Source organism: Tyto alba, unplaced genomic scaffold, assembly GCF_018691265.1.
Source record: "Tyto alba isolate M040663 unplaced genomic scaffold, T.alba_DEE_v4.0 Super-Scaffold_2, whole genome shotgun sequence".
In the NCBI taxonomy this organism is placed as follows: Eukaryota; Metazoa; Chordata; class Aves; order Strigiformes; family Tytonidae; genus Tyto; species Tyto alba.
In genome coordinates, this window is record NW_024881282.1 from 90,216,862 (window position 1) to 90,237,054 (window position 20,193).

General features: G+C 65.2%; 1 protein-coding gene across 1 annotated transcript in view; it reads right to left on the reverse strand.

The window, feature by feature from the left end:
- LOC116960210 (staphylococcal nuclease domain-containing protein 1-like) overlaps positions 1-15,466 on the reverse strand; it is a 61,915-nt gene extending 46,449 nt beyond the window's left edge. The window contains exons 1-9 of the mRNA XM_042792342.1: positions 15,328-15,466; positions 10,928-11,077; positions 9,641-9,761; positions 6,431-6,509; positions 3,642-3,802; positions 3,429-3,520; positions 2,569-2,727; positions 2,086-2,192; positions 1,766-1,856 (exon numbers count right to left, since the gene is read on the reverse strand). Coding sequence (XP_042648276.1) covers positions 1,766-1,856; positions 2,086-2,192; positions 2,569-2,727; positions 3,429-3,520; positions 3,642-3,802; positions 6,431-6,509; positions 9,641-9,761; positions 10,928-11,077; positions 15,328-15,402 — 1,035 coding nt within the window. The 5' untranslated portion in view covers positions 15,403-15,466. The remainder of the gene's footprint in view (positions 1-1,765; positions 1,857-2,085; positions 2,193-2,568; positions 2,728-3,428; positions 3,521-3,641; positions 3,803-6,430; positions 6,510-9,640; positions 9,762-10,927; positions 11,078-15,327) is intronic.
- Between the last annotated feature and the right edge of the window lie 4,727 nt (positions 15,467-20,193).

A 20,193-nucleotide genomic window follows, 5' to 3' on the forward strand; every position in this document is an offset into this window, starting at 1 on the left:
TGGTGGGAGGTTTGGGGGGGACCTCTGTCACCCCTACTCCCACTCGTATCCGAGCTGGCGGACGGGGAGCTGCAGAGAAGGGCGTCATCTCCCAGTTGTAAGGAACTGAAGGAGTTAATGCCTCCCATATTCCTCGACACACAGAGCCTCAAGGACAAGTTGTGGCCTTTGTGATTTGTCTAAGGAACTGCCCAAAGCAGTCGTGGAGTGTATCTGCTGCTGTAGTGCCAAATTCCTTAGATAAGCCTCAAAGGAAACTGTCCTTTTGGGCCAAAAAGACTGATAAGCCAAAGGCTGTTCAATTACCCAAGAAACAAAAACTGAGGAAAAAGTAAAGGGGGGGGGGGAACGACCTCGTCTCTCAAGGAAATGAGTTTGTGGAACACCCACCTCTCTTTCTCTAATATGCAAATCAGCTGATAAAATGAACTTAAAAGGTGATGGAACACTTTGCTGTGTGTGCACCCACCACCCAAGATAACAAGACCTGAGACCCGGCTGGAACCTGGGGGGTGAACCAGACTCTTTTTTTTCTTTTTTCTTACAGATTTACAACAGACCACATTACTCACTACCCTTTTCCAAGTTTCAGTAGTTTCCACAGCAAGTAAAACATTTTAACCAGTCGGCTGGTGTCATTTCACCTCAATTTAACCCGAGGGGACCACAGAACCTTTAGGACTCGCTGGGCTCCCAGTCAGGGTCGGAACACGGAGCCAGCAGCCCCCAGCCTCATCCCACCGGAGCCCAGTGACCACACGGCACCGGAGAGCTCATTACTGGCTGCAGCTGAGACCGGGCCGACCACAGGAGCTGCTGGTTCTGCCCTGCCCGGCAGCTCCAGAGCCCCCCTCGCCAGCACCCGGGCCGGGGTGACCTGCCCCAAGCCCTGCCGCCCCCGCTGCCTGCGAGGGTCTGGCTACGACCCCGCCAGGGCTGGAAGAGCTTCCAGGGCTGGAAGAGCTTCCAAGGATGCTCCGGGGCAGCATCCAACCCAGGCGCAGCGGGGGTCGAGCTGACTTCCCAGCTGCTGCACCAGTTTCCACCAGCGCCGGAGCCTCCCCCCCCCCCCCCCCCCAGTGCCGCTCTGGGCGAGCCGGCAGCACCATCTAGTGGGCTGCTCCCCCCCCCCCCCCCCAAGCCGTGCAGGACCCCCATGCCACGCCCGGACCCCCGCACCCCATCGCACCCCGAGATGCTCCTCTGCAGGGGTGCCCACGCAGCTTCCCACCCACCCTCCCTCCTGCATCGGCTACGCTCTCCGAACCGTGCCGGCGCGGCGGTAAGCGTTGGCACCGCGGCGGTGGGGCAGCCCCGGAGCTGCTCTCACGCGTGGGGCCAACCCCAGAGCTGGGTCACTGCCGAGGGGCTCTGCCCCACGGAGCCCCAGCACCAGCAACCCGCTGGGATCAGGGCAGGGGCTGCGGCTGACACCGCGCTGGAAACGCCGGCAGGAGAGGGAAGGGAAACTCTGCCGAGCCCAAGGAGAGCGGCAGGCAGGGCGAGCGCGTCCCCGTGGCACGCTGTCGGCCGGAGCGAGGCCCCACGGCCCCCACCAGCCCTTCCCCACGCGCCGTAGCCCCTTCCCCTCCGCTTCGTTTCACCAATTCCCACGCCAAGCCTCCCCGAGATCCCGGCGCACGCCTGGGCGGCCGTGCACCACGGCCCGTGGCGGGGACATAGCCAAAGAAAAAAACCTCCAGGGTTTCTCCAAACACACGTCGAGGTCGGCAACGGCAGCCGGGCCCCCTCTGCCCCCGCTCACCTTGGCTACGAACTGCTTGTCCTTCTGATCCAGGTTTGCCGTGGGGGCCACGTAGTCCCTCCAGATCCTCAACTTGCGCTCTTTGGCGAACCTGGCAGGAGGAGGGGGGGACACAGGCGTGACGCCCCGGGCCGGCGTTAAATCACCCAAGCAAAGCCCTGGGCAGAGGCAGCGGGGCGGGCGCAGACTTGCAAGGAGAAATCGCATCCACCTCCCACCCGGGAGAGCACTGGGATGAGGAGATGGGGCTGGGGGCACCCCAGGGGTGCAGCCCGGAGCGCCCCAGCACCCAGCCCTGCGGCTCCCGGCGTGGGACTCACCTTTCGGCCGTGCGCAGCTTGTCAGCGCCGCGGGTGTAGACGGCGATGGACCAGTCCACGCAGCGGGCAAAGCCCTCCTTCAGCAAGAGCTCGGTGATGTTCCCGTTCTGCCGGGGAGGGGAGGAGGCGCGCGCTCAGCCCACGGGTGGGGGGACACCCCTGCCCCTTCGAGGAGAGCTGGCCTCCCCTCCCCTCCTCCCCAGCGGGGAGCTCACTCGCCCCACTCAGCCCATCAAGATGTCACAGGGCCCCAAAGAGCCCTGGCAAGGCCTGGTCACAGCCACCGGAGACCACGCCAGCGCAACCCACGGGGGCTGCTCAGCTGGACCCCAGCCTCCCACACCCCCCAGTAAAGAACCCACAACTCCCAGGCTGCCCCGAGCCCCCTGGACCTCGCGACCACCTTCAGTATCTCCAACAAGTGATGACAAGCGGTCTGCCAGCCCCCCCTCCCACCCCTCTTCCCCCGCCAGCCCCACTTGCCGGGTGCAGGATGGTGCCCAGGATGTTCTGGTTGTGGCAGCTCTCCAGGACGATCTGCACGTCCCTCTGCAGCAGCCGCGACTCCGTGAAGAACTTGGCTTCGGCTGCAAACGGCTCGGGGACTTCGGGGGCGTCCGCCTCCCGCTTGAACGTGGGGCACTGTGGCGGGAGGGGAGGGTCAGGGCACGGGCTGGCCCCTAAAACCTCAGCAAAGGGGTGGGAAACCTCCTGGGGGAGGAAGACTGCCCGCAGCCCCCGGGCTGTGGCTTCTGGGAGAGACATCCTGATGCTTTTGTGCCGCGTTGCACCGACACAGCCCTTTACCCGCCTCACTAAACGTTGCTGGGGGCAAACCAGGGTACGGGGAGCGGGGTGGCCGAGCTCACCAGCCCACGCACCAGCAGCCACCTCGATGCCAGCAGAGCGGGGACCCCCACTCGCCCAGCGACCAGGGGGTGCTTGCAGGGTGTCCGGCAGCCACGAGCTCAAGCGCCTGCCAGGCCTGGCAGCGCGGAGACGGCACCCACCTCACCCAAACCCGCTCCCGTCCCCGCGGTGACGCCCCGCACCGGCACGCACACCACCACGGGCTGCAACCGGCCTGGTCCCGGAGGGTGCAGTGCAGGATGATGCGGTGGGTGACAAGGCAGCAGAACCCCTGCCTCCATCCCTCCTGGCCCTGGTCCCGCGAGCCCGGCAGCCCGGCCAGCAGGCAAGTCGGGGCACAAGCCCTGCACCGGAGCCGAAAGGGCACCGAGGACGATGCACGATGAATAATGATGCAAATTTAAGAGGGAACTTGCTGCAAAGAGGATTGCTGAGCGTGCCTGCCAGGGGTGGGGCAGGCAGCTGAGCCTCACCTTGATCCCCGAAAGCATGACGGTGACCAGGTAGTAATCGGGGAGGAGGAGGGCTCTCACCACGCTGCCGTCCCGGACGTGCTCTATGATGGCTGTGGAGGAAAAGCAGAGAGGTTGGTCCTGCTGCAGAGGGGCTCGGTGGGAGCCACGGAGCCAGAGGACAGGGACAACCCCAGCGCCCGGCGGCGAGGGCCTGAGTCGGTGCCAGCTTACCATTGACTGGCTTCTGGTGCATGGAGTCCACGAAGTGCCGGGGGTTTTCGATCGTGTACTTGAGATCCCGGATGGTGTGGGAGCCCGTCCCCTCGCTCCACATCCCCTTCTTGGCACTCTTGGCCTGCTCCTCCAGCTCTGCCAGCCTGCTCTGCTCGGGGCTGCAAGGACAGGGCGAGACGGGGTGAGGCCAGGCTGGACACTGCCGGTTCCTGCATGTTTTATCACCGGGAACATCCATCTTCCAGGCACTTTTCTGGATGCTTTAGTGATTTGATCACTCACGTCTAGAAAAGGTACCGCCTGGGTGAGCTGGTGAGCAATGCTTCAGTGCTGCTGACAGCAACACATGGTAAATCAAAGCAAGTTTCTCCGGCCCCGCACCTGCGCCATCGATGTCCAAACACCTGCCGCTGGAAGCACCAGCTCCAATAAACCGGGGAGGTTTAGCCCATGAAACCCTTCCCCCGGCTGCTTTTGGGCACCACGATGGAAAGGCAGCCCCGACTCCCGGCGTGGCAGAGCCGCTTGGGGAGAGGAGGGATGGCTCACGTACCAAACCACAGACCGTCCCCGGTCCTGCACACGCCAGTGCAGCTGCATCACCCTCCCCGTGCCGACGGCAAGCCCTGCCAGCACCACCATAACTCATTAAACAAAATTTGGTGCTATTTGTGGCTTAGCATTCTTCAGCTCAGGGGAAAGCTGCGACCTGATGAATCCCAAATTCTCCGCAGAAGCGCCCGACTGAAGCAGCTGACAAACGAGTGGCTGAGAGTCACCTCATGTACTCGTTAATTAACGCACCCTTTGAATTAGGAGAGCAAACGCGGAGCAGCGACGTGCTCCAGGCGGTATTTAATTGCAGGAAGCTCAGTCCTGGGCTAACGGTGCGGCGCCAGCCTGGTCGTGCTGGCGATGGGGCTCGTGGCAGCGGCGTGGCGCAGCCTGGGGGGGTTGTATGTGCTCCCACACTCATCGCAGGGCGACCGGCTTCACCGGGCGTGCTGCCCACTGGGTGCACCCGCAAGAGGCTGAAGGAGTGGAGCAGAACCCCACGAGTCCGAAACCACCAGGAGGTCCCTGTGGGGCTGCCCCGGGACAAGCAGCAGACGACAGCTCCCAACCTACACCCCGATTTCCTTCTCTCCTGCACAACAGGCCAGAAGTGCCTGAAAAGTCCCAGGCGGCAAATGCGTGAGGGACCTCAGCCACGTCTCTGGCTGGAGCGAGGGGCTCCCCTGCTCTCCGTAGCTGCCCGGCCACGCAGCCGTCCTCTGAGGGGATCGGCGGCACGGCCGCAGCCGCCGCGCTCCTGCAGCAGAGCCAGGGGAGGGGGCTTTGCCTGGGAATGCTGGCTGGAAAGCAGAGATGAGTGGAGAACCACAGGAGCCAGAGCCGAGGTCCTGCCTGGCCCATCACCCCGGCTGCCAGGGGAGCACCAGCCCCGGGGGTCTCTAAGGGAACGTCACGGCTTCCTCTGGGCATCACCGCTGCACGGCCACGGGCCGGCGACCAGCCCTGCGAGGGCTCAGGGTCCCCCTTCGGCATGAGCCCCAGCAGGGTCCCAGGGGACATTTCCAGTGGAAACCAGTGCAGAAACCCCAGCAGACTGGCAGGCGGAGGCTTTCCTCCGTCGCGCCGCCTCGATGCAGGAGGTGCAGAACCAGGATGGGGCGGGTGAGAGCTGACTCTGGCGGAACCCCCTTCACCCTACAAACACCAGGCTCTGCCACCGGTGCTGTGCCCCCTCTCCCCAGCACCTCCTTGCCCCCCAGCCCGCAGACTGTTGGCTTCTGCAGCCCCTCCAGAGCAGGCACGGTGGCTTTCACACCTCTCCCAGGCACCACTGCCCTGCGGCGGTCCCCGACTGTGCCAAAACAGAGCTGCTGAACTCCGCCAAGGGCACCCAGAGCCCGCCAGCACCAGGCAGAGAGCACATTCCCCAAGGGCTGGGGACAGGGACCGCGGCCCTGGGCAGGCAGCAAGCGTGACCTGCTGGCACTTGAAGCTTCAGCACCGGCAAGCCTGGGCACAAAATATCCCATCCACGCCCTGGGCAATGCGCGCTCTGTTTACGCCAACGTACCTGTTTACAGGCTGCACTACAGAAAACACTGAGTGGAAAACATCCAAGTGTGCCAGGAACAGTTTTAGGAAGCGACACGGGCAAAATTCCAGCCCAGCAGGCGCAAGGGATGGAAATAGCATCCGACTGGTATTTATAGCATTTCCACAGCAAAAACTCGCACCCCTGGAACAGGGTGGCCGGTGCCCCAGGCTGTGCGCGGGGATGCCAGCACGCCGCAGCTGAGGCCAGGCTACTCCCTTGCTCCTGGACACGACGGGGCTGTGGCAAAGAATCGGCTCCAACGGCACGACATGGCACTGCCCAGATGTAGAACGAGGGGCAGGAACATCACAACATCACCTCTCTAATGTGAATTAAAGCACCTCAACTCCACGCCGGGCATTATTTCCCAGCGACCAAGAGCTTCAGAAGATTTTTCTGCTCTGTAAGCCAGGGCCACAGCTCTGGTGCTTCAGCAAGGAGACACCCGGCTCCCCCCTCCACAGCCCCCTCGCCACCCCAACCCTAAAGACAAGGGGTCACCGTGCTGGGACGGTGATGCCTGTGAAACCCGGGCGCCGCAGAGCCCTGGGGCAGCGGCGGGTGCCCGGCCAAAGCTGAGGAACCCAAGGGCTCTGGGTAAGTAACCGCAGAGGATCGGCGCGGCGGCACAGCACGGGCTCACCGGGGCCGTGCAGGAACGTGGCTGCATACGTACTTGTTGGCTCGGATCCCTTCCCGGCGGGAAGCCAGCCCTTCGGCCACGAGGGACTCGGCAATGTTCTCGCCGCTCGTGTCTGCGGAGAGAGGAGGAGAGGAGTCAGTGAGAGAAGCTGCCAGCGTGCGGGGCAGCCCGCGGGCACGCAGACCTCGGTCTGGGAAAGCACTCCCAGGGCGATTCCAGATAACAAGAGCCAGAGCAATCCGGGAGCAAAAGGCTCCCGTCACCAGCCCGGTGTCCCAGCAGCACGTGGCCGTCACGATGCACAGAGCAGAGTCACCCGGGGCTCTAAGCAAGCGGGAAGGTGACACATTGCTCTGCCACGCTGCGAGGCTTGCTGTCACCCAGGCCATCTCCGTGGGGACATCCTCGGCACCCACGGGAGGCAGGCAGTGCCCTCCCAGCACCAAAAGGGGTCTCTGGATTTCCAACGAAAGGCCACGCCGCCGGCACGACCTGCAACGGGCACCTCCACACAAGGCAGCCTTCCTCTGCAGAAACACGGGGCTACGGGGAGCCGGAGCCCCCACGCCACGGTCCGGGGTGGGGGGATGCCAGGACAGGGAAGGCAAATAAACAGGAGGATTTGGGCAGAATCCCCCAACTGCCCAGGCAGAAGGGAAGGCATGGGGTTGCACAGCCCCGAGCAGCAGCGTGGGGTGGCTGGGGAGGGGGTGTAGGGCACTGCCTGGACCCCCACCCTTCTTCCCCAGTACCTCCGCTCTGGCTCAGCCATCTCCAGTGAGCGACAGCAAGCTCCCAGCCCTCCAAAGCCCGGAGCTGCAGACAGCTGCCGCATCCCTGCCAGGGAAGCTGTCGCAGCAATTCGACATTAATAGTATTTAAACCTTGACAAACTTCATCAGGAAACATTTTATGCTTCATTTCTCACCTCCACGGTGTGACAGGCTGGGATTTAACAATAAGGACGACACCTACACGGGAGGCACCGCAGAAGAGTCCTTAACGTGGCAGACAACAAGGCTGCAGATGACTGGAAGGGAGCATTTCACTGATCACGGTGTCACCAAACAACAAAATCCCTTTCAAGGTTTATTTGTTGCAGACTGTGCTGTCAGGACCTGCCAGGCTTCCTGCTGAGGACAGCCCACGGGGTGGGAAAGTGGAGAGCAGCAGCTCTTCAAAACTATGAACCCCACCCCTCTGCATGCAGGGATCCCCATCCCAAAGGGCCTCCCAGTGCCCTGGCCCACGAGCAAACTGGAAGCTCAGGAATGAGCACGGGGGTAATGTGGATATCCAGTTATTCGTGGTCTCGAGGGACGGGCTCATCCTGACAGCTCGTAGGGCCCTGCGTTGCCCTTTCTCGCAGCCTGGAGGCCGTGGGGGTCTCGTGTTTCTGCGCTGGACCCCCACACGGACACGGGAGATGCTGGCTGGACCGTGCTGGGATGCAGCAGCGATAGGAAGGCAGCCCTGGGTCACCCTCACAGCAGAGACAAGATGCTGGTGGAAAAGGGCTCCAGGCAGGGCTCCTACCCACCCTGGGCCACGCTGGACCTGGCTACGTCCAGCCGAGCCTGCAAACCTCTGAGAAGAGAGCTCCAGCCTCCTCGGGGAGCTGCGTGGCCGCAAACGCCCCCGCTGAGCCTCTGGTGGGGAACGGGGAGCCGGCAGCAACGCCGGGCTTCCCGGCCGTGCCCCAGAGCCAGTGGCCAGCAATCCTCATCCTGCCCCAGGAAAAGGCGCCGGCAACTCCTGCCGCAGACCCAGAGGGAGCCTCTCCCCTCCCCAACGACCATCACGGGCCACCTCCTTTCCCCCCCGAGCCTCCTCCGTGCAAACCCCGCTTGCTCCCTTCGTGCAGCGCTGCTGCGGGGCAAACCCTGTCTGTGGCGGCGAGCGAGTACCGGCCGTTTGCTGCCCGAGCCAACCCACTGCAGGGAAGGCTCCGAGTGCCACAGCGATGCCAGGGAGCATATTTGGAAACCAGGATGCCTCACGGCACCCAATCACCCTTTCCAGTCTGAGCTGCAAGCAGGAGAGTCTGCAGAGACATGGGACCGAGGGCACCCGACTCCCCAGTCTGCACCAGACTTATGCCCAAAACTCAGCAGCCCCTGAGCTCCTTTACAGCCCTTGCACACGCCTGGTCCTTCCCCCAACTTCAGCGAGTTACCCCAGGGGAGGGGAGGCTGACAAGGAGCTCTGGCTGAGCCCGACCTACACCCTGGTCGCATCCCAAATATCCCAGTCGTGGGGCTGTCCCAGCTCCCCAGCGAGCTGAGGTGCACGGTTCGCTTGGCGCAGCTCCTGCCCTGTGCCAAGCCAGTGCATCCATCTGTCCCAGTAAGCCCGAGCCGGGTGGCACCGGAGAACAAGCTGGGCTGTGGTGAGCACCCACTTCCCAGGAGCCCACCCGTGTCCAGTGGGTCTCATCCCCCTTCTCGAAACCCGAGGGCATGGGAAGTCCAAAGGCAGCAGAGCGGTCCAGAGCCGGCAGCGGGATGCCGTCACCTCGAAGCCGCTTTCCCTCAGTTACTCTCACCAGGCTGTGTGATGCTTGAGGGGTAACCATGGGGAGAGAGACCCCAAAAACTCATCTGCCAGCGTGGCTGGAACCAAAATCAGCCAGGGCTGTTGGCAGAGGGGATGCAGCACCTGGCAGAGTGTGGTCCGGTGTCACGCTCACCACGAGAAGAGGCTTAAAGCCCACCAGCACCAAAAGGTGCTCTGGGCCAGGGAGAGGGCTGCCTGCAGGCATCGCGCAGCCTTCGGGCTGAGCAGCCAGGCCAGGCTTTGCTCCCGGCGCTCTGCCGCATCCTCGGGGGCCGCAGGTAAAGCCGGTTCCTTCGGGGCGATTTCAATCAGCCAGAGATGAGCAAGAGATTTAGAATGACAAAAAAAAAAAAAAAAAAAAAAAAAGATGGCCAGGGGAAACGTATGGGAATTCACCCAATGCCATGGCTTGTGTCCATACGCTGCCGTGCATCAACCGGCGGCTGCAGCTCCGAATGAGAGCACGGCAGCCGGCACCACCACCGGGCACTGCTCGCCTTCCGAAAGCTGGAGCTCCGTGCAAAAAAAAAAAAAAAAAAAAAAAAACCAAAACAAACAAACCACAACCCAAAAAAACAGGCGTGCATCCTTCTGCTGCCAACCCCGAGCCCCAACCCACCCTCTCGGACAGCAGCTTCGCGCTCCCCGCCAGCCCGCGGGGTGCCCGAGGGACCCCTCTGCGCTCACCTTTCCCCAGGTACACCATCCCGTACTCCCGGCCCTGCGGGGTCTTGTACTCCACGGTGAAGCAGACCTCCTTCCCGATCAGCTTCTTCCGCAGGAACTCGCGAGCCGGGAACCCCCAGGGCTGGAGGGAAAGAAGTCGACGTGAGCCGATGGGTCAAACGCAGGCGGGGAAAGCCCAGAGCCTCCCTGCCCTGGGGAACTCGCGCCCTTCCTCCACATGTGCTGCATCAGCCCAGGGCCGCGCTTGGAGGCTGTTTGCAGCCCACGAGCTCCGCAGAGGAATCGACCCTGTTATTCCGCAGGAGCAACACCTCCGCTCTCACCCCCCCGTTCCCCCCCAGAAGGGGTCACGGTTGGTTTTCCAGCCGGCCTCGTGTTCCCCAAGCACAGCCGGACCCATCCGGCAGAGCCCAGGGAAGCTCCTGGGATAGAGGGCTGCGGCGATGCCGGGGGCTGGACCAGCCCCAGCTCCTGGGGATGTGGCAGGGGGGCTCCTCCACCTCCTGCCCGAGGCTGCGTGGGGGCCCACGGCGAAGGAGCAGAGTGGGACTGGCCACGGTGGCCGTGCCCAGCCGGGAGAAACGGGCTCCAGCATCGCCCCAGCACCGAGGCAGGAGCGCACCGGAGCCCCGGTGAGCTCAGCCCCACTCCACCGCAGCGGGTGGGTGGGGAACGCGGTCCGGAGGAGAGAACATGACGTGCTCATAAACAATTAGCAGACCTGACAGGCATAATTTTTTAAAAGAGTGACATTTAAAAGGCTGAAGCAGTGTTTCGAAGACAAACTCCCCAGGGAGAGCAATTAGCTGCCAGCGCTCTGCACCACCCCCGGGGCTGGGAGGATGGGTGGCCGGGGCTGAGCTCCCTCCGACACAAACCCACCGCTGCCGGCACGGGGAGCCCTGCCTGCACCCAAGCTGCCAAAGCAACACCCCCGTTTCCTCCCATGCCCTCAGCCCCGGGGCAGGCAAAGCCCTGCAGAGGAAGTTTGGAAGCTTCACCGGCTTCCCCTACTCCTTCAGATCTTGCCCAGCAGTGCCTGGTCCTTGCTAGGGGACGTTGCCTGTCCCATCCCAGGCACACGAGTGACCACAGCAGGGTGAGGAAGGAGAATTCCACCCCAAAGCAGTCCGTCCCGCGTGGGATGGCAGCAGCAGGTCTGGGAAGGGGCAATGGCCGAGCTGAGGGTGCTGTGGTCTGCAGAGCTGGCCCAGCAGCCTGGCAGCACCCTGTGACCCTCGGGGCACGGCGGGGTGCTGCGTGGCGCGGCTCGCAGGAGGCACCCACCTCGTCCGGGGTGTCCTTGGCATCCGGCTGGCCCGCGGCAGCGCGGCGGGCGAGGTTCCCGGCGCGGATGTTGCTGAGGTTGATCTGGCGCTCGGGGGGTGGCCCGCCTCGGGGCTGCCCACGGACGATGATGGCACAGCCTGACAGCACCTGCGGGGAGACAAAGGGGTTACGGGGGGTGCCCCGGCCTCGATAGCAGCAGCCAGGAGGCTGGGGAGGCAACAGGTGACGGAGCTGAGCACGCAAGCAGGCGATGAGGCGCGGACAGACAAGACTTCCAAGGGCTGGATCCTGCTCCAGGCAGGGAAACTCGCAGGGCACCGTTTCTCATGGGCCTGGCAGAGGCAGGAGCTGCCCCAGGTTTCCTGCTTGGAGATGAAGGCTCCCCACCCTGTGCCCTCGCAGCAGTCCCTGTCACATCCCATCCCCTCCTTCGGAGCACGGGGTGCTCGCAGTGGGTAACACGGAGTTGTCGGCAGATTGGGATTTTACACCCAGTGCTGACCTGTCTGATGAGCCCAGCTGGGCCATCTCCCCCTGCTGCTTTGGCTGCCGAGGGCTCTGAGCCCGGAACATCCCATCCCAGGGCAACCCCCATCCCATCCTGTCCCATCCCCCCCGGCTGCCGCAGGGGGACCCCGGCATTCGGGACAGCACCCCAAGGGGACTCGGCACGAGGGCTTTAACCACCTGGGCTGCTCGGCACAGCCTCGGCGAGGCTTGAGCCAGGACCACACTCAGAATGGGTGCTTTTACCTACCCAGATGCTAAGACTTATACTGGGGGGGGGGGGGGGTTTACCCACTGGGAGCGAAGGGACCGCAGGCACTGGTGGTGGCTGGCCGCACCCTGTGCCCATGGGTGCTAACCTCAGCCAAGCGACTGCATCGATGTCTGACAAACAAACCCCACACAGAGAAAACTGCTGGGAGGACCCCTAAAAACGACCCGAAGCGGACCTCTCCTCCTTGCACCCGACTCAACGACAGTGACCGGCATCACCCTGCCCTGCAAAAACCCCAGCTGTCCCTGTACGAGACCCCCAAAGCCACCCACCCGCCAGCCACGGCGTCGGCAGGGCCAGCGCCGGCCGCCAAGCCGGGCTCGCGGCCAGGCAGAGCGAGCGTGCCGGGGATCACCCTGCTCCCGTTTTAATCGGCGTTGGCTCCCCCCGCAAGTGGGATTGACGCTGCCGAGGCGGCTGGCGGAAAACCTCCGGGTCGGATTGCAGCGCGCGGCCCTGGCTTGCTGCCCACCCGAAATCCCCACGGATGCTCACGGCGCGTCCCAAAGCCAGAGGACTCGTCCCCTGCCACGGGCTCACACCGAGCCTTGCCAAAGCCAGCCCCCCTCCCCAGGCCGACCCCGAGGGTCTGGTTGCACCACGGCATCACGCTCGCTGCCCCACACCAGAGGCCGGCACGCTGCGTGAGCTGCTGGGAATCGAGCTTCAAATTAAGCCTGAGCCACACACAGAGCGATTACCTGGCAAAAGCTCAGTGCTCGATACTTAAGGACTTAGAGGTTTCATCACTGTAATTAACCTTAATCTTTAATTTATAGGGCATGGGGAAACAAGTCGGATGCTGTAACTGTTTTATCCAATTACCAATACAAGCCCTGGATCTGGGGAAGGGGACGGGTTGGTTAGTTGCTCTGTGCCCTGCAAGTGCATGCCGTGCTTTGGGGTGGGCACATCGTCGTCCCCTCTGTGTCCCTGCCCATGAAGAAGCCACATCATCGTCCCCCTCCGTGTCCCCGTCCCTGCCCGGGGAGCAGCCACGTCACCTGCCCACCTCTCCCTGGCCGGGGAACCACACGCACCTTCACGAGCAGCAGCTTCTGGCCGGGCTTGGGCAGCAACGGGACCAGGAGACCACCCCAGTAGCCAGATTTCACCCTCCCAAGGACAGCCCCAGCCACGCTCCCCTGCCCTGCACAGCCAAAGCCAGCCCAGACACCCCATCAGCCCTGCCTCGTGCCCCTCGTGCCCTGCGCAGAGAAAGCTGCGCTTAAACCGGGCTTAAACCGCCCCGCAAAAGCTGTAGTTAAGCACAGGCTGAGCCGAGAGCGCGATGGATGCGCCGAGGCCGGGGTCTGGCACAGGGACACGGGTTGGATGGAGCCAGCTTCTGCCACAGAAGCATCCCCGAGTTTGGGGGGGGGGGACGACACAAAACTGAGGTCCCACCGGCACTGCCAGCATCTGGAGCCGCAGCGTCGGGGTGAACAGGGTGACCAAGAGTCGCAGGAGCAGGAAGGAGGGTGCCGAGAAGCAAAGGCAGGGTCGCAGGGCCACCAGCCACCCAGCTCTCCCCGGTCACCTGGAGACTCACCAACGCGGGGCCCACGCTCAGCCCCAAAGCGGGGCTCCCCCTCCGTGTCACGCTGTGCTGCACCTCTCCACGTGCTCAAGCCCCCCCCCCAAAAGAAGCCCCTTGTCACCCCATGGGGCAGAGCTGCAGCCACGCTCCCGACCCCCATCAGCTCCCTGCTCCTGCTCTTCCCACCCTGCTCCGCTGCACTGGGATGAGCCCCCTCCCCGCTCTCAAACTTAGCAATTTCAGGGGAAACACACACCAGGACAGTGGAGGAGGAAAAAAAAAAAAAAAAAAAAAGAAAGAAAACCTCAAAGTTCAAAAAGCTGTGATGGGAGCCACAGCGGAGCACGTGGCCAGCACCACTCCGGCTGGCCCCACCACGAAGCAGAGCAGCGACTGCAGAGAGCCAGGGACCCCCACTTCTCCAGGGTGCCCCCCCCCCCCACGAGCAGGGATTTGGGGCTGGGTGCCCTGGAAAAAGAGAAGGAAGACGCCCCAGGCAGAAGTCCCCCAGCATCCACCCCGCAGGCGTGGGGCAGCGGGTGGCCCCCGGGGGCCCTCTCAGCCATCCCACCCCACAAACCACGCTACGGATCCGCGTCCCCTCGGGCGGAGCCAGGCCGGCACGAGCAGCTTAGGGAGGTTTTTTCCTGAGCGTCCCCAAATCTGCTTGTTGGGGATGAGAGCGGGAAGGGCTCCCCACGCCCCTGGCGAGCTGAAGCGCAGGGAAGGCCGTGTCCCCAAACCTCCGGTGCCCCCAAACCTCCAGCAGCACCAGTGGGAGGGAACACTGGGACGTGGAGGCGATGTCAGGGCCAGATCCCTGCAGCTGCTGCCGGGCCCTGACCTTCACCCAGTGCCGACACACGCGGGGGGGGGGGGGGGGGGCTGGGGGACCCCGTTTCACCGCTGCTTCCCGTAGGGATGCGGCCGGCACGGGACGAAGAGGAGGGAAAGGAGCTGGCGGGGCACCCCGAGGGATGTCGCGGCCGGCCATGTCCCCAGCGGGAAGTGGGGTGCCACGAGGCTGCCGCTCGCACCGCCGGGGAACCCCGAGCTTCCTCCGGGCCGCGGGGCCAGCGGAAGAGCGGGACCACCGGCCCCTGGCCCACCAGCCAGCCCCAGGCACGTGGTGGGGGGACACCCCAAAGCTCTTCCTGCCCCTTCCCAGCAGTTGGGGTGTCAGGCCAGCTCTGCCGCCGGGGTGAGGGGGCCCTGGGCACAGCCCCCCCCATCCGGGGGGGTCCCCAAGATGCCAGAGAGCTGGGGGGAGGACCAGGAGGTACTGAGAGGGGGGGGGGGAAGGCCCTGAGCAACCGGAGGGAGCTGCGGGAAGGGGGTGGGGGGGTCCCGGTTACCGGGAAGGGAGGCGGGGGAGAAAGGGGGTCCTGAGCAACCAGAGCGGTCTGCGGGAGGTGAGAGGGGGGGGTGTCCCGGGCACCGGAGGGGGCTGCGGGAGGTGAGGGGGGGTGTCCCGGGCACCGGAGGGGGCTCCGGGAGGTGAGGGGGGGTGTCCCGGGCACCGGAGGGGGCTGCGGGAGGTGAGGGGGGGTGTCCCGGGCACCGGAGGGGGCTGCGGGAGGTGAGGGGGGGTGTCCCGGGCACCGGAGGGGGCTGCGGGAGGTGAGGGGGGGTGTCCCGGGCACCGGAGGGGGCTGCGGGAGGTGAGGGGGGGTGTCCCGGGCACCGGAGGGGGCTGCGGGAGGGGAGGGGGGGGTGTCCCGGGCACCGGAGGGGGCTGCGGGAGGGGAGGGGGGGTGTCCCGGGCACCGGAGGGGGCTGCGGGAGGTGAGGGGGGGTGTCCCGGGCACCGAAGGGGGCTGCGGGAGGTGAGAGGGGGGTGTCCCGGGCACCGGAGGGGGATGCGGGAGGTGAGAGGGGGGTGTCCCGGGCACCGGAGGGGGCTGCGGGAGGTGGTAGGGGCCCTGAACAACCGGAGGGGCCTGCGGAAGGTGGGGGGGGATCCCGGGCACCGGAGAGGGGTGCAGCGCCGGGCCGGGCGGGCGGACACACGAGGCGTCGGGCGGAGCGGAGCGCAGGAGGCCGGCGGGGGCCGGCGGGCGGGCAGCGAGCCCTTACCATCTTGACGATGCCGCGCTGGACGGCGAGCGGCGGCGCGGAGCCGCCCTGCCCGGGGGAGGCCGCGGAGGCCATGGCGGGACGGAACGGCGGGGCCCGGGGCGAGCGCGGAAGGGAACCGCGGGGCGGGGCGGGAGGAGGGGCGGGGCCGCGCAGCGGAGGGCGGGGCCTCCGCGCCGCCCCGCCCCTCCACCCCGGCCAACGGCCAACGGGAGGCCGGCCCCGCCGCTGGCTCCGCCCCGCCCCGCCGCGTCCCGGCCAATGGGAGGCGCGCGCCGCCGTCGCACCGGCCGGAGAGGCTGAGGCGACGTCACGGGAGGCTCCGCCTCCTGCTTCGCCCGCGCCCCGCCCTCCCGCCCCGCGGACCGGGGGGGGGGGGCGGGACTTCCGGGGCACGCGGCGCCAGGGACACGTCGGCAAAGGGGCAGCCCGCGCTCCCACGTGGCCTCCCGCCGCGCCGGGGGCGGGGCCTGGCGGGGGCACGCCCCCCTCCCTTTGCGTCACCACTCGCCCCGCCCGCGTGCAGCGCCGGCACCCCCGAAACCCCCCAAAACCCCCCCAAACCGCCCCCGGCCCCGAGCGGGGGGAAGGGGTGCCCGGGGGGAGGGGGGCCCGCTGCGCGGCCCCGTGGGGAAACCGGAGTCCCCCAGCACAACCCCATTGATGGACTGGGGGGAAGGGGGTCCCCCAGCACGGCCCCACGCGGGAACTGGGGGCAGCAGGGACCCCCAGCACGTCCCCGCAGAAGATTAGGGGAAGGGGGTCCCGCAGCACAGCCCCACGGGGGAACTTCGGGAAAGCAGGGGCCCCCAGCACAGCCCCCACGCAGGAACTGGGGGAAGCAGGGACCCCCAGCAGAGCCCCACACGGGAACTGGGGGAAGCAAGGACCCCCCAGCACAGCCCCACGGAAGGTCGGGGACAGGGGTCGCCCAGCACAGCCCCACGGGGGGGGTTAGGGGAGGGGTGTTCCCCTGCATCTTTTGGGGAGTGGGATCCCCATGCTGCCTCCCCCCGGCCTTCCCCACCAGCAGCTCTGTTCCCCCGGGATCGCCCCCCCGTGCACCCCCAGCACCCCCTGACTCCCACAGCACCGCTGGCTGCGCTCAGGGGGGTGCGGGGTCACCCCCCCCCCCCCGGTGTCTACCCCCCACCCCGTGCCAAGGAAGAACCACGGGGTTGCCGGAAGCTCCTGGCACCCCACATGGCCCCGGTACCTCCTGCCACCTCCCCAGCAGCAGTTTTGGGGGAAAAAGGGGAAGAGGATGGGGTCCCCACCTGCACCCCTCCCCAGGGGTGCTTCTGGCCAGTTTTGGGGTGGGTCAGCTGTGAGCACGGGCCTCCTGGCAGCCTCGTGGCTGGCACCCATCCCGCACCCCCCTCCCCACGGACACCCATGTCCTACCAGGACCCTGTGGCCAGCACCATCCACGTCACCGGCACCGCAAGGCTGGGTCCGTGTTCCCCGGGGCATCGCCCACCCGAGGTCACCCATCGTCACCGTGTCCTGGCAGCGGGGACCTGCAGTCCGGCTGGGGCCCCGGGATGTCCTCCCACTGGGGACACTGGCACAGTGCTGCCCCCCTTCCCACGGCCCGGGCTGTGGGTACAGACCTTATATCTTCAGGTGACCCCAAAACCCTCGGGCTGGAGCAGAGGGGGCTGGGATTTGGGGTCACGAGAGTGGGGAGTAGGGGTGCAGCGGCACGTGATGCCGTATGGCACCCACGCCGCTGCCGGGGGGCCCTGTCTGGGCACGGCTGCTGTTGGGGGGAGAGGCAGAGGGGGCTGCCGGTCCTGGCGTCACCCCCCCACCGCAGCCTGACCCCCTCCCGGGGGAGCGGGTGCACCGAAAGCATCGGGGCTCTGCGGGGGAGGCTGGCTCCCCGCCTGCGTTTCGGGGCCATCCCGCAGGGGATCGGGGCTGTGCCGCCCTGCTAGCATCTTCTACCCGTTTCGGGGCACATTTTGTAACGTTTGTGTTAATGATGGTCCTTTAACGCAGGGTTTGTTCCCCACGTGGGACGCTCGGCAGTGGCGCAGCCTTCGGCCCCTCTGCTGGGGTGTTCCTGGGGTCCCGCTCCCGGGGTTTCACCCCGACACCGCGCTGCCCTTGCCAAAGTCCCCCACCCTGGGTCAGGGCGGTTTGGGAAGGATCCTCCTCCCGGCTCCCTCCTCGCCTGCCACAGCCCTCCACAACTTTTAATTTTCTCCCTCTGGTTTGTTTGATGAGGAGTTATTTGTTTGTTTTCTCCCCTTTTTCATACTTTGCACCATGACTCACAAGCGCCTGGGCAAGAGCTTGTGCGCAAAGGGCAGGAAATCATCTCTTTTGCCCCAAAAGCTGGCCAAGCTGCCCCATTACCCGGATTTACGGCATTTCTGGGCCCGGTCCTCACTGCCCCGGCTTGCAGCTGCATCCCACCGGGCTGTGCCCGGGGAGGCGACGGGGCACGGTGTGTCCTCCGACTCAGGTCCCAAGAGGGCGTTTTCAAGCCCTGAAATTGCCTCTTTTAGCCAGAATATTTTAATAATCATCTTTTTGATCAAAAAGAAAGTTAAAAGGTAGGTGGAAACACTTAGATGTAGTAGGTTTTCTTGGTTGGCTGACTCATCTGGGCTTTTAACTTTCACGTGTGCTTTCTGGAAGGAAAAAGAAAGGATTTTTTTCCAGCCCTCCCCAGTGCTCAGTGAGGAACAGGGTTGCCTGCTGCGGAAAGAAAGCCCAGAAAGATGCAAAACAGCCTTGGACATGTAGAAAGGAGCTATGGAGAGGAGGGGAGAGCTCCTCTCTGTGCCAGGGGGATCACTCGGGGGTGATCGAATCGATCCCAACCTGCCGCAGCGCCCAGCTTCGATACCCTGATGGGGTTTGAGGAGCCATCCGTCGCCGCAGGGTCTCCCAGTATCACCAGCACTCAGCCTGGGTGGAAATTGGGGTCCCTAGGGAGGGACCTGCCCTTGGCCCTCCTGCTCGGCCACCCCACCCCAGCCGCAAGCCGTGCGAGACCCCTGCAGTGGCCACGGTGCCGTCCCCATGCCCTTTGCGGGTGCTGGAGCAGGGCCAGCCGGTGCGCGGGGGCACGGGGCTGTGGGAAAGGGCCAGTCGTTGCCCCTGGGCTCCTGTGTGCAAACCCTGGCTGAGCCCCCCGCCCAGGGACCCCCAACAGCGCCCGGGCTGGGCGCATCACCACGACACCGGCTGCCAGAAGGGACCAGGCTGGGGACCATGCGGGGGCGGGGGGGGGTGTGTGAGCTCCCTGAGGAGCCCCAGAGGTTTCCAGCCTCCCGGGCAAGCGCGTCGGTGGTCTGAAATGCATCCCCTGTGCTGCAGGAGGAGGCTTGCAGGCACATCCCTGGCTCTGTAGGAACCGTGCAGGCAAAGGCTGCGCTGCCGCCTGTTAAATGGGGTCTCCCCCAAGCCCCAGCAGTGCCAAGGGCTCTGTGTGACCCCCCCCGGGATGACCCTGCGGTGCACCAATTCCCCGGCCAGCCCACCAACGCAGCCAGCCATCGGCAGGGCTGGACACGAGGCTTGTCCTCTCCTCCCTCCTCTCCCATTAGAGCTTTCCAGCCCACCCCCAGCTCCTCCTCAAATGCCCGGAGGGTCCCCCATGGCCCTGCTGTCCCCCTGCAAGGTCCCCCACAGCTCAGCCATCCCTGGGGAGCTGCACTTCCCCCCTCCTGCCCCTCTGCCCCATTTTGGGGCATCCCGCCCGGCGCTTTGCACAGGACCCCACTGGTGCCACCACCCTCGTTGGCCGGAGAGCACCCACCGCGGTGGGTGACACTCAGCCCCGTCCAGCCGTGTCCCCCAGGACCAGCACAGAGGTGGCTCTCAGCCAGGCTGAGGAGGGGGAAAACCACTAACCGGGTGCTGGAGGACCCTGACAACCCTGTCTCCTCTGGACAGGGCTGGTAAGTAATTCTCAAGCGCGCTCCGAAGCCTGTTATCCTGGGTGTCAGCACCCCGTGTGCAGCCTCGTGACAGCACTAATGACATCCCCACGCCTAGTTTGTTCGAAGAAGTGGCAGACGGTGTGTGCAGGACGGGGGTTCTGGCCCCCAACCCCCCCTACCACCAGTGGTACCCGGGGAATGAACCACTTGTTGAACACCTGACAACACCCCGGGCACGAGCAACGGCCACACGGTAGCGAGTGAACATCTTGCTGCTAAATATCTCCTGTAACAATTGCATTCCCAATTCTGCTCCCTCTGTGTCCCTGGTCCCGTGCAGTGCTGGTGACAGCGAGCTCTGCTCGCAGAGAGCTGGTCCCCTCTATCCTCCCAGCTCCTCGTCCCTTGTCCCTGCGGGGTCCCGTTTACTCTCCCATGCCCCTTCCCAGCCACACACCCTGAGATCCCAAAGCCCCGCACATTCCCATCTCCTCGCTGGAAGCCCAGAGACCTGACACTGGCCCAGACCTCCCAGTGTAGGGACCGAGGGGCCATTGCTCCCCTCTCTGGCTCGTTAGTGCTGACGAGCATCACCTGTGCTCCCAGGCTGCTCATCAACCCCTCCCCACACTCAGGCTGTCTCCAGCGCACCGCCAGCTCCCAAAGGAGGAGAAACTTTCCAGGCATCTCCAGTGGGATCAAGGAATGAGACTTTGGGAAGGGAACTGGTGCTTAAGCCTCTGTTCAGCCCCAGCCCCGCGGAGCAGACCTGCTCTGCCCTGAGCCGCGGCCGTGCTGGGTAGGGTTGTCTGCCCCCGTTCCTCCCACCAGCACAGCACGGGAGATGCAGGGAGAGGGGAGCCCCGACAGCACATCCTCGAGGCCCCACTGTCACCCGCTTTGCTCTCAGGCTGAAGCTCCCCGGGGAGCTCCCCACATCCCAGGACAGGGCAGGATCCTGGCCCCG